Here is a 12,044-nt window from a genome sequence, read left to right as displayed (position 1 = left end):
TTTATATAGGGGAAGTTCTTCCCCTCCCAGGACTGGGCAGGAGGTGTGGCATGCATAGGATTCCTGACCAAGAGACCTCCCACCTGCTCTCAGACATAACATTGCTGTTACTGTGGAAACCAGACCCCTGGGGTGCCACATATACTATACATAAGGATATAGTACTCAAGGAAGAACATACAAGACAACCATATTTATCATTGTGAGTTATATGCTATATCTAAGAATATAATATTCTTAGAGAGAATAACATCAAAGATGATCATATTCATCACTGAGAAGTGGATTGTGGAGCAGTCTTGCTTGTAAGAAGCTTTTTTTATTACTATAAGTAATGGACATAATGAATCTTCTGACTTTCACGACTTTTCAAAAATCTATATAGTTCATACTCATAAAGTCATATCCAACCACTTGAAGCACATCGTTTTGATCACTTGCATCATTTATTTGAATTTACCGAATTAAATTAAATTTTGATCCATTTCCCTTTTAAAGTAAATGTACAATAATGTAAGCAATGGATAGCTTGTCCTAACATTCATTGTCTTGGCTCCAGAGAGTATATCCATCACTGCCAGACAATAAATGGAGTTTCATAAAGTATGTGTGACCAGACCACACTAAGGAGGAATGAGGGATCTGCAGTCAAGGCCTAGTGATCATGGGAGGTCCTGGTAGTGGGACTTTTGGTGATTATACTTTTTCCACCTATCATGTGGATACGTGATAAATACAACCCAATTCTAAAAAAAAGTTGGGACGCTGTGTAAAATGAAAAGAAAAAAAGAATGCAATGATTTGGAAATCTCTTATAGCCACGTATTATCAACAGCAGAACATAGAAAACAGATCAGAAGTTGAACGTTAGACATTTTTACATTTCATTTGAACAATCAATTCAATTAGAAATTGATGTTAGCAGCACATCTCAAAAAAGTTGGGACAGGATTAACAAAAGCCTTGAAAAGTAAGTGGTACTAATGAGAAAGCATCTGGAGGGTTAGTTTTCATCTAAGTCACATGACTGTATAAAAAGAGCATGTTAGAGAGGCAGAGTCTCTCAGAAGCAAAGATGATCAGAGGGTCACCAATCTGTAAACAACTGTGTCTAAAATTGTGGAAAACTTTCAGAAAAATGTTCCTCAACATAAAACTGCAAAGACTTTGAATATATCACTGTCCACAGTACATAATATCGAAAGACATGGAAAAATCCATGTGCACAAGAGACCAGACTGACGGTCAATATTGGATGCTCGTGATGTACGAGTCCTCAGACAGCACCACATTAAACACTGGCATGATTTGGTAGTGAAAATCTCTGCATAGGCTCAGGAATACTTCACACACAGTTCGCCGTGCAATCCACAAATGCAGGTTAAAACATGCAAACAAGAAGTCATATGTCAACAAAATCCAGAAACGCTGCCGTCTTCTTTGGCCAAAAGTTTATTTAAAATGGGTCAAAATGGAAAACTGTTCTGTGATCAGTTGAATCAAAAATTTTAATTCTTTATGCAAACCGGGTACCCCATATCCTGCAAACTCAAGGGGAGAAGGATCATCCAGCTTGTTATTAGTGCACAGTTCCTGCATCTCTTATGGTATGGGGTTGCATTGGTCCTTTGGCATGGGCAGCCGACACATCTTGAAAGGCACTATCAATCCTGATCATTATATATAGGTTTTAGAACAACCAATGCTACCATCCAGACAATGACTATTTCAAGGAAGGCCTTGTATATTTCACAGAAGAAGATTATGGACGGTGAACCGGCCGCTTGTAGTCCAGACCTTTCAAAGACAGAAAACATTTGGTGCATTACGAAACGAAAAAATCTGGCAAAGTCGACAAAGGACAGTTGAGTAGTTCTCTTGTGTTCTCTGTGTTCTTTTGTGAATAAAATGTGACTATAAAAGATTTCCAAATCATTGCATTCTTGTTAATTACATTTTACACAGTGTCCAAACATTTTGGGAATTGGGGGTTTTATCTTTCATGGAAATACCTCTTTAAATGGGTTTTCCCACAAACAAAGTTTGATTTAATCAATAGTTCTTGGAATAATAATAACTTCCACAATTGGACGTGTTTAAAAAATAATGTGTCTCTGCTGAGATAATCTTATAAATGTGCCCCTGCTGTGTACTGTGTAATGGCTGTGTCTGACCGTGCAGGAACATGGTCTGATCATACCACATCTCCTGAGCAGGAGAGGAAGCAAAAGAGTATACAGACAATACAGCAGGGGATCACAAATAATTCTTTCTTTGAGGTAAAAAATTTTTGAAAAACAGACAGGGAAATGCTTTATCTCACAAAAGAATAAGCTGCGATCCCATGCTGTCCTGTCTGTATACTCTTTTGCTATCCTCCTGCCCAGGAGCTGTGGTATGATCAGACCATGTTCCTGCACGGTCAGACACAGCCATTACACAGTACACAGCAGGGACACATTTATAAGATTATCTCAGCACAGGAACATTTTTTTAAACACATCCAATTTTGGAACTTATTATTATTCCAAGATCTAATGATTAAAATCAAACTTTGTTTGTGGGACAACTTTAAAATGAACTCCTTTAAGACTTCAAGTGCTTTATTTTCCCTTGCTCTTATTAGCCAATATGAAGACATACCAAAACTTTACCTTCTCTTTCCTTAGGCTCCTAGCTGGGTCAGAAAAATTTTGAAGACTTTCCAGTGATTTGTCCACAAGTCCCAGGGAATATCGTCTCTGCTGCCTGCGAATTACTTCCTTCTCCAACCACTCCGGGGGAGTTTGGTTCTGCTCTCTTGGTTCTCCAGCATAGTCAGTTTGGCCCCTACTTGCCACCACAGCAGTTTTTGCCCTCTGTGGAACAGGTTGGTTTGAAGCAGCAGTAGTCTGTCGTATCTCACTGAAAAGACTGTAAAATTTAGTCAGTTATGGTTATTAAAAACGATGTACATTTTTGCAAGAATTTTTTTATTGTTCATTTGCTTCCTAAATGCAATGATAAGCAACTATGTAGCCTTCATTAATTTTTTTTCTATAATTTTGCTGCTTTATAGAGTCGGCAAGTCCCTTTACTAGTTTAGTGATCTGCTAAAATGTTGCAAATCCATCAGAGCTCCAGCTCCTCCTGATGGTTCTCTCTGCTACCCCCTCACTTATTTCAGTGTTGGAGATAGCTGAATGTCAGGGAAAGGGGTTATACACATTCAGGCTTGGACTGGCCCACCGGAGAACAGGAGAATCCTCCGGTGGGCCCCTGTGCAAGATTGGGCCAACACCCTCTTATATGAGCAGTACTTGGCACAATATACTTGGTTCATTATGTACAGACATAGGCACATGTTATTCATTTAACAATCTGACAATTCATTGTTATATAAATTTGTGATTGAGGATAACACATTTGCATGTAGTTAAAAAGTGGGGCCATGGAGTTAGTTACAAGTGGGCCCTTGGCCCCCCAGTCCAACACTGTACACATTTCTCAACAGTGTAGATGTGGCGCCCCTGCGGGTTCAGTCACCCAGAGGTGTGGTATCCCACTCTCAGGTAAGGATGGAATAGTACCCGGGACCCACCCACCTGCATCCAACACTACACCATTCTAGACCGGCAGGAGGGGCAAGATGCATGAATCCACTGCTGAGCCCTGTCCCTGGTGGGAAGGGGGGGAACCAAGAGAGGGGAAACCATGTAGTGGGTGTGGGTGGAGGAAGAAGGAAGAGCACTGTCGGTAGGAGTATAAAAAGAAAGGGAACCATCTAAAAGGGTCCAGTCCTGCTTAGGAGAGCAGTGTAGGAGGGTCCAGGCTCCTGGCTTTGCTGTCACTTAGGCTGAAAGGTGCCAGCCTTCCCCTTTGCATCAGACTGAGGGGGCAGATTGTCGCCTCCCCCTGCAGAAGGCTGTGTGATCCCATCCATCCCAGCTGCTGCAGCTCTGTGCTGTGTGATCCCATCCATCCAGCTGCTGCAGCTCTGTGAATACAACACAAGTGTGAGAAGCTGTGCAGCAAGAGTGCGGCTGTACAGTAACCAGCAGAGCAGTCTCGGTGACCGGCTGTGTAAGGAGCAACGGCATAAGCAGCGGTGAGTCCTACCCCGGCAAGGGTGAACTAGGGGGGAAGAAAGATGCCCACCTTAGGGGAAGCTCCAACAGTGGGTGCTTCCGCAGCCCTCATAATGCCGCTGTCTGTGCCATACATCCCAGAAGCGGCCTGGTTACCACAATACAGAGGAGAGAGGGGGTGGTAGGCGCTTGATGTGCAGAAGGCGAGTGTGGAGGACATGCCCCTGACTTCTGGTGTCGCTGACCCTGGCCGTCCACAAGCAGCTTCTGCTCAGGCTGCAGCTAAGTACCCTGGAGACAGACACCAATAGTGTTGAGCCACCCCCGTAGTGTTCGAGTTCGGTTCGGTTCGTCGAACACCCGTGTGTTCGCCGAACTGTTCGTCGAACACCTTCGAACACCGTTAAAACCAATGGCAGGCAAACAAAAACACATAGAAACACATAGAAAACACCTTCAAAGGTGTCCAAAAGCTGACAAACTGCTCAGAAGACACAACTAACACATGGAAAAGTGACAAGTACATATAGTCATGCGAAAAGAAAAGAGGTGGAGGAGTAAAAGGAGGGGGAGACACAGATATAGGCATGTCATGCCCTTCTAAAACCCAAAAAGTGAGAAGCCGACACGTTCAGTCCGCTCCTGCCCGTGCCACCTCCGTGTCGCCGGGTTTGTGCCAGAGCCGCGGTGAACCCTGACGGCCAGCCCCCCTCTCCCAATACTGGTGCCTGTCCGCTGGTGGGTCGAGCGAGCCCCCCTGTGGTGGAGGCAGCTCTAAGCTTTTTAATTTAAATTGTCTCTCTAATTTGAATGAATACACTTTAAATCCATTTACAAGGATCTATTGGAGGGCAAGTCTCATGCCAGCAGCCGCGTAATTCCAGCTCCAGTAGCGTCCACTAAAGCTGCTGCAGTTAAAAAGCTTTTATAAGGATCGAGCTCGGCTGTCCACCGCAAGGCATCCTACTGCCAGTCCCAGCCCCTATGCCTTGGGGTGCCTCCTGATGCTCTTCACTGAGTATCCCGTGGTCCCGAAGCATTTCCTTTGAAAAAATTAAGTGTCCAAACTACAGGTGGTGTAGCTTGCTTAACAGCCGGGATAATCCGCTGACTAGCAGACACTGCTACTAGGCACAAAGTATTTCCTGGGCTAGATGCAGTTAAAAATTTGTAATTAGATACTCTCGTTGGATGCTGAGAAAGCATTCCATAGAGTCTCCTGGCACGCCATATATGATTTTCTTAAAAAGCTTGGGGTAGGGGTCTAGGGGACCCTTTTATAGCCAAAATCACGGCCCTGTATCACAATACGTCACCTAGGCTGAAGATAAATGGAACTGTAGCACCCTGAGGGCTCGGTTGCTACAGAGGTATTGCACCTCACCCAGAGGTGTGATATCTCACTCTCAGGTAAGGATGGAGTGTGGATCAGGACCCGACACCTGCATGCATTACACCACATTGCCGTGGGGCAGGGCGACCAATATGCCTCTGAGATGGGCATGACAGTCCCTGTCCCTGGCTGGAGTGGGGGGAGGGAACACTGAGGAAGGGGAACCCTGTAGTGCAGGAGCAGGGAGGAAGCAGTTCCTGGGTGCATTGAGAAGGGAGTATAAAAGGTGGGCACCATCTTAGTTCAGTGCAGAGAAGTCTGAGCAGAAGTGGCAGGGAGCAAGGGCTCTGCATGAGCTCTGCTCCGGAGGCGGGCCTAGTAACAGAGGCCCAGGCCTGGAAGAGGGAGAAGGAAGGAAGAGGAGCGGAGAAGGCTCCAGGAACGAGGAATGAAGGGATCCCAGGGGTGCGGACGGGCGAGTCGCCACCGCACGCCCGAATCCACCTGCGTGGAGGGGTCAGGCCAAAGGGGGAGACCGGTCCCCGAAACTAGTGGAGGCAGGAAACGACCCTCAGCTAGAAACCGGAGGCTGTGACATTTTATGTGGCGCAGCCCTCGCTACACCCGCTAGGAAGGCACCACATAGGGTCAGGGAAACTGGCGCCAAGTTTACCAAGAGGAGGCCCGAGGCAGCCGGACAGAAGGGTTGGTAAGAAAGGCCAGACAAAGGACACACAAAGGGGGTCCTGTGAAGCGCTCCAAAGTTATCTGGGAGTTGTCTGAGCCCCTCACCTGGTGAGCACAGTACGACGTGGGCAGCCGTTACCTGCAGACGTGGTCTGGATAATAAGAACTGTGAGTAAAGGCCCTGGACTGCATCACTGACTCCGTGTCGTTACTGCTGCTGCCCTGCACCATCACCCCCATCCTCCGCATACACTGCCCTGAGGCTATACTCCTCCCGTGGGGAGTTATGCTACGCTCTGCTGCACCCACAACACCAGCCTCAGCGGTCTGCCCTGCAGCGGCGGTTCACTCTGACCGCAATCCACGGGTGGCGTAGTCGAACATTTAAACATCAAAACCACATAAATAGTTCCGCCACTGGTTTGACCGCCCTGAGCCACGGAACCGGGTCGCCGCCACGAAGACTACAACCACCAGCATTCACCAAAAAGGGTACGGCTCCGGGTGTCCCAAGGCCCGGGGGGTGCATCAGAACATTTTCATCACCTTTCACAATCACCAATAGGACAAGGCAGGGATGTCCTCTGTCCCCTCTCTTATACATCCTAGTGACGGAGCACCTGCTCTCATCAATTCGCCATAACCCCAATATTAGGTGGATTGAGGTGGGAGGCACCGAGTACAAGTGCTCTCTATTTGCTGATGATGTCCTAGTATATATCACTCAATCACATATATCCATCCATGCTGTTATGGCTGAAATAGATCACTTTGTTACATGGTCAAATTTTAAAATCAATGCAGCGAAGTCTGAGGCCCTCGATGTCTCCCTCCCCAAATCCATATAGGATTCCATCCAGTCCAACTTTCCCTTTGCCTGGCCCTCACAGGGTATCAAATACTTAGGAATTCCTATTCATAGAGACCTCTCCCATCTATGTTATCTTAATTTTGGGCCCTTTATTGAACAACTCCATACAGACCACGGTTGGCAAGTTAGAACTGTAAGATTCACTACGTGAACCACTGGTGTTTTGTGGAAAAGCACATGTACACTGTGTTCCAAATTATTATGCAAAAAGTGTTTAGGAGTGATAAGGGAAGAATTTGTTTGTTTGTCAGTTAAACTCATTGATGGTGATGTGTGTCAGGGCTCTTTATATCACTGTAAGCAATTGCAGACACCTGTGCTAATTAGTTTGGCAGGTGTGTCCAATGAAAGGCAAGACTACTTAAGAAGGCTGTCTCACATTATTAAGCAGCCTACATTTTCTGCCAAAATGGGAAAGAAAAAGGATGTGTCGGCTGCAGAGAAGCAACAAATTGTGGAGTGTTTAGGTCAAGGCATGACTACAATCAACATTGTGCGATGATCAGGATGAAGTGTCTTGGCAATCAAGAAGTATGTAGCTGATTCACAGTACACACGTGTGCGTGCTGATAAGGGCAAATTGAGGACTCTTTCCTACAGGCAATTACGTCAGGTTAAAAGAGCAGCGGCAAAAAAGCCTTGTCATAGCAGCAGACAAGTTTTTGAAGCTGCTGGTGCCTCCAACGTCCCCCGAACAACAAGATGCAGGGTCCTTCAGAGGTTTGCAGCTGTGCATACGCCATCCTGTCGACCTCCTCTATCCACTTCACACAAGCAGAAACGGCTCCAGTGGGCCAAACATTACATGAAGACTGATTTCAAAACTGTTTTGTTCACGGATGAGTGCCGTGCAGCGCTCGATGGTCCAGATGGATGGAGTGGAGGATGGCTGGTTGATGGACACCCCACGCAAACACGGCTACAGCGCCAACAAGGAGGAGGTGGAGTAATGTTTTGGGCTGGAATCATGGGGAGAGAGATTGTCGGCCCCTTTAGGATCCCTGAAGGCGCTAAAGATGAACTCCATAATGTATGTGGATTTTCTCAAACAGCACTTCCTGCCATGGTTCAAGAAGAAGAACCGTGTATTTCACAGCAAGATCATTTTTTTGCATGATAATGCACCATCTCATGCTGCACATAAAACATCTGCATCTCTGGCTGATATGGGCATAAAAGGGGACAAACTTATGGTGTGACCCCCATGCTCCCCTGACCTCTACCCCATTCAGAACCTCTGGAGCATCATCAAAAGGAGTGTCTATGATGAAGGGAGGCAGTTCACATCTAAGCAACAGCTCTGGGAGGGTATTCTGTCCTCATGCAAAACAATTGAAGCAGAAACCATCCAAAACCTGACAAATTCAATGGACGAGAGAGTTCAGAAGCTCCTTTCGAACAAGGGGTCCTATGTGAAAATGTAACATCACCTAGAATAAAGTTTTGAGTTGAAAACTGTTTGATTTCAGTTTCTAATAACCTGCTAATTCTCATAATTTCAAAAATGACCATTTTTTTGGTCTTTATTAAAATGAAAAGGTTGATCGAAAAGTTTGGGGGATCTAAGAGTGTGGCAACCCAGTAGTCATGATTACTTTGAATTCTGACAATATGAGGGTCATGTTGCAGGTAGTGCAGCAAGAAGGCACTTATGTGTCTTGCGCATCTCGGAGCCCCAAAATTATTTTCCGGGCTAGATGCAGCTAAAAATTATTATTAATTTTAAATCTGGTGGAGCTTAGTATAGATGGCCTAATAGGATCAGTGCTGCACACTGCTACAAAGCCCAAATTATTTTCCAGTCAAGATACAGATAAACATGATTAGTAATTTTAAATCTGGTGGAGCTTATTATAGATGGCCTAATAGAATCAGTGCTGCACACTGCTACAAAGCCCAAATAATTTTCCAGCCAAGATACAGATAAACATGATTAGTAATTTGAAAGCTTAAAACGGTTGGTAGGGTGATTTTAACCAATCATCAAGCTTTTACTCTCCCCAGGATGACACAGGGGTAGAAAAGTCGTTTCGGATCCATGATTTGTTCATCTTTATGAACGTGAGTCTGTCTACATTGTCAGTGGAGAGCCGCGTGCGCTTATCTGTCAGCACACCACCAGCAGCGCTGAACACACGTTCAGACAGAACGCTGGCTGCGGGGCATGACAAGATCTCCAAGGCATAAGTGGCTAGCTCCGGCCATTTATCCAGATTGGAAGCCCAAAAAGAGCAAGGGTCCAGTGACACAGTCATGGCTTCAATGTTTACTTGGAGATATTCCTGTACCATCGTCTCTAGGCGTTGACTATGTGTCAGACTTCTTGTCTCCTGTGGCCTTGCAAAGGATGGGCTAAAAAGGTGGTGAAATGATTCCGCAAAATTGATGTTACCAGCAGATACTGTGGTTCTGTTACGGTTTGAGTGCTGAACACTTGACGGTCCCACGGTTGGCAAGTTGGAACTGTGAGATTCACTACGTGCACCACTGGTGTTTTGTGGAAAAGCACATGTAAGATTCTGCAACAGTCTCTGCAGATACTCCTGCATGCGTGCATCCCTTTCTATGGCAGGAATAATTTCTGCAAATTTACTTTTGTACCGGGGATCTAACAGTGTGGCAACGCAGTAGATTATTTCTAATTCTCACAATTCGAGGGTCATGTTGCAGGTAGTGCAGCAAGAAGGCACTCATGTGTGTTGCGCATCCAGGAGCACCAAGTCCCTGTTGTGTTGGTGGCGAGGTAACAATCATGCTTCCTTCCTCTGTCCTCTCCCCCCAACCTCGCACAACAGAAATGTGATCAAGGTCTCCCTCATCTGATGAGTCTTCCATCAGTTCGTCCTCCACTTCTTCCTGGGCTCCTGCACCTTCCTCACTAGTTTGGCTGCTACCATGCGCCCTGGTAAAACCATCTCCCCCACCCTCACATGCCTGCCGCCTTGGTGCTGCCGACCGTCTGGACCTTGCAGATGTTAGCCCTTCCGCATACAACTCCTCCTCCTCTACTTCCTCCACCTCCTCTTGTGCCACCACCTGACTCCGAATTCTGTTTAACATGTGCTCCAGCATGTAAATCACCGGAATAGTCATGCTGATAATGGCATCGTCAGCACTAAACATCTTCGTCGCCATTTCAAAACTGTGCAGAAGGGTGCATAGGTCCCTGATCTGAGACCACTCCTCCAGCGTGATTTGCCCCACCTCTGGATCTCGTTAGCCCAGGCTATACGTCAGAACGTATTGCACCAGGGCTTGTCGGTGCTGCCACAGTCGCTGCAACATGTGCAGAGTTGAATTCCACCGGGTAGGCACATCGCATTTTAGCCGGTGAAGTGGCGCGCCCAACGACTTCTGTAGAGATGTAAGTCGCTGAGCTGCGGGATGCGAACGGCGGAAGTGAGCACACAGCGACCGTGCCCTCTGCAGAAGGCCATCTAGTCTGGGATAGTGGGCTAAAAATTGCTGGACAACCAGGTTCAACACGTGAGCCATACAAGGCACGTGTGTGACATTGCCCCGGCGAAGGGCCGCACCCAGGTTTGCAGCATTGTCGCACACGGCCTTCCCTGGTTTCAGGTCCAGTGGAGACAACCATTCATGAAATTGGTTCTCCAGAGCTGACCACAACTCCTCAGCTGTGTGACTCACATTTCCCAGACATTTCAAAGTAAAAACCGCCTGATGACGTTGAGCCCTACTGCCAGCATAGTAAGGAGGTGTGCAGAATCCCTTCTGCGCAGTTAGAAAGCTTGTGGCATGACCAGACAGGCTTTGGGTGCAGGTGGAAGACCGAGAGGAGGTTGAGGAGGCAGAAGCAGTGGAGGAACTTTGACATAAAGAGGATTGACGCACAACTCGTGGGGACGGCAAGACTTGGACAGCAGCTCCTTGTCCTGCTGTCACCATAGTTACCCAGTGCCCAGTCAGCGACATGTAACGCCCCTGTCCATGCCTACTCGTCCAAGTGTCTGTGGTGAAATGCACCCTGTCACATGTGTGCGACATGCTGGTGGAGTGCAGGCACACCTTTCTTTGAGAAGTAGTGCCGACTGGGCATCTGGTACTGGGGCACTGCGACGGACATAAGGTCTTGAAAATCCTCTGTGTCCACCAGGCGGAAAGGCAGCATTTCTGTAGCCAAGAGCTTGCAGATGGTGAAATTCAACCTCTTAGCTTTCTCATAGCTAGGAGGAAATGGTCTTTTACTTGTCCACATCTGAGGGACCGAGGGCTGGCTATTGTGCTTAGACGGAGTTGATAAGGGTGTTCCCGGCAAACTGCCGGTCTGTGAGGAAGATGCAGGCGGACATGTTAGGTTGCCTTGATCCAAAGGTGGTGCTATCGATGTCAGACAGCGCTCAACACCAGCTGGTGTTACCACCTCCAAAGAAAATGATGACCTGCCAATCACGCTGGCTGTTGCGGGTAAAGAGGTGGCAGGTCTGCGCCCCAAAACAGGTGTGACTGCTGTCCCCCCAGTCACAGAGGATGAAGAGGCCGCGGATGCACAAGATATGGCAGACGGTGGTTGGCCCGGCCGGCTAGGCCGCATTGTAGCACACTGAGCTTCCCACTGCAACTTATGCTTCATGTCCATGTGCCGGTTCATGCATGAAGTACTCAAACTATGTATTTTTTGGCCTCTACTTAGCTTTTGCTGACAAATGTTACAGATAACACGAGTTGGGTCATCTTTATCGATCTGAAAAATGCCCAGGCTATGCAAGGCTTAGCACCCATGCGACCTGAAGAGCCACCACGACTTGTGGTGAGAGGCAGAGTTGTGTTTGAGGATGCAGTTGTTGACGTGCTTCCAGTACTACGTCTCTGTCCAGGAAGGCGCAACCTGACCTCGTCGTCACTAGCATCTTCCTCCACCTCCTCTGCTGACCTCATCTCTTGGCTGACTGTGGGTTGACAGTAAGTGGGATCTCCAACCTCATCATCATCACCCTGTGCGTTATCACACCTGTCGTCCTCAGAGCCAACCTGTTCCTGCCCTGACAAAAAACTAAAGTTGTCGCTCCAATCAGGTATTTGAGTCTCATCATCGTCTTCCTCATTGTCTCCACCAACAGGAGTT

The 12,044-nt window shown here is 47.1% G+C and overlaps 1 protein-coding gene across 2 annotated transcripts in view; it reads right to left on the bottom strand.

Moving 5' to 3' along the window:
* LOC141195600 (cilia- and flagella-associated protein 337-like) overlaps positions 1–12,044 on the bottom strand; it is a 243,414-nt gene that overhangs the window by 208,392 nt on the left and 22,978 nt on the right. For both annotated transcript variants that reach the window (XM_073662494.1, XM_073662495.1), the window contains exon 2: positions 2,655–2,913. In XM_073662494.1, the coding sequence (XP_073518595.1) occupies positions 2,655–2,913 (259 nt within the window). The remainder of the gene's footprint in view (positions 1–2,654; positions 2,914–12,044) is intronic.

The sequence above is a fragment of the Phyllobates terribilis genome, unplaced genomic scaffold (assembly GCF_046119375.1).
Source record: "Phyllobates terribilis strain yellow unplaced genomic scaffold, ASM4611937v1 Scaffold_2__4_contigs__length_985480577, whole genome shotgun sequence".
Lineage (NCBI taxonomy): Eukaryota > Metazoa > Chordata > Amphibia > Anura > Dendrobatidae > Phyllobates > Phyllobates terribilis.
Note: the sequence above shows the minus strand (reverse complement) of the source record. Positions and strands in the feature narration are given on the sequence as shown.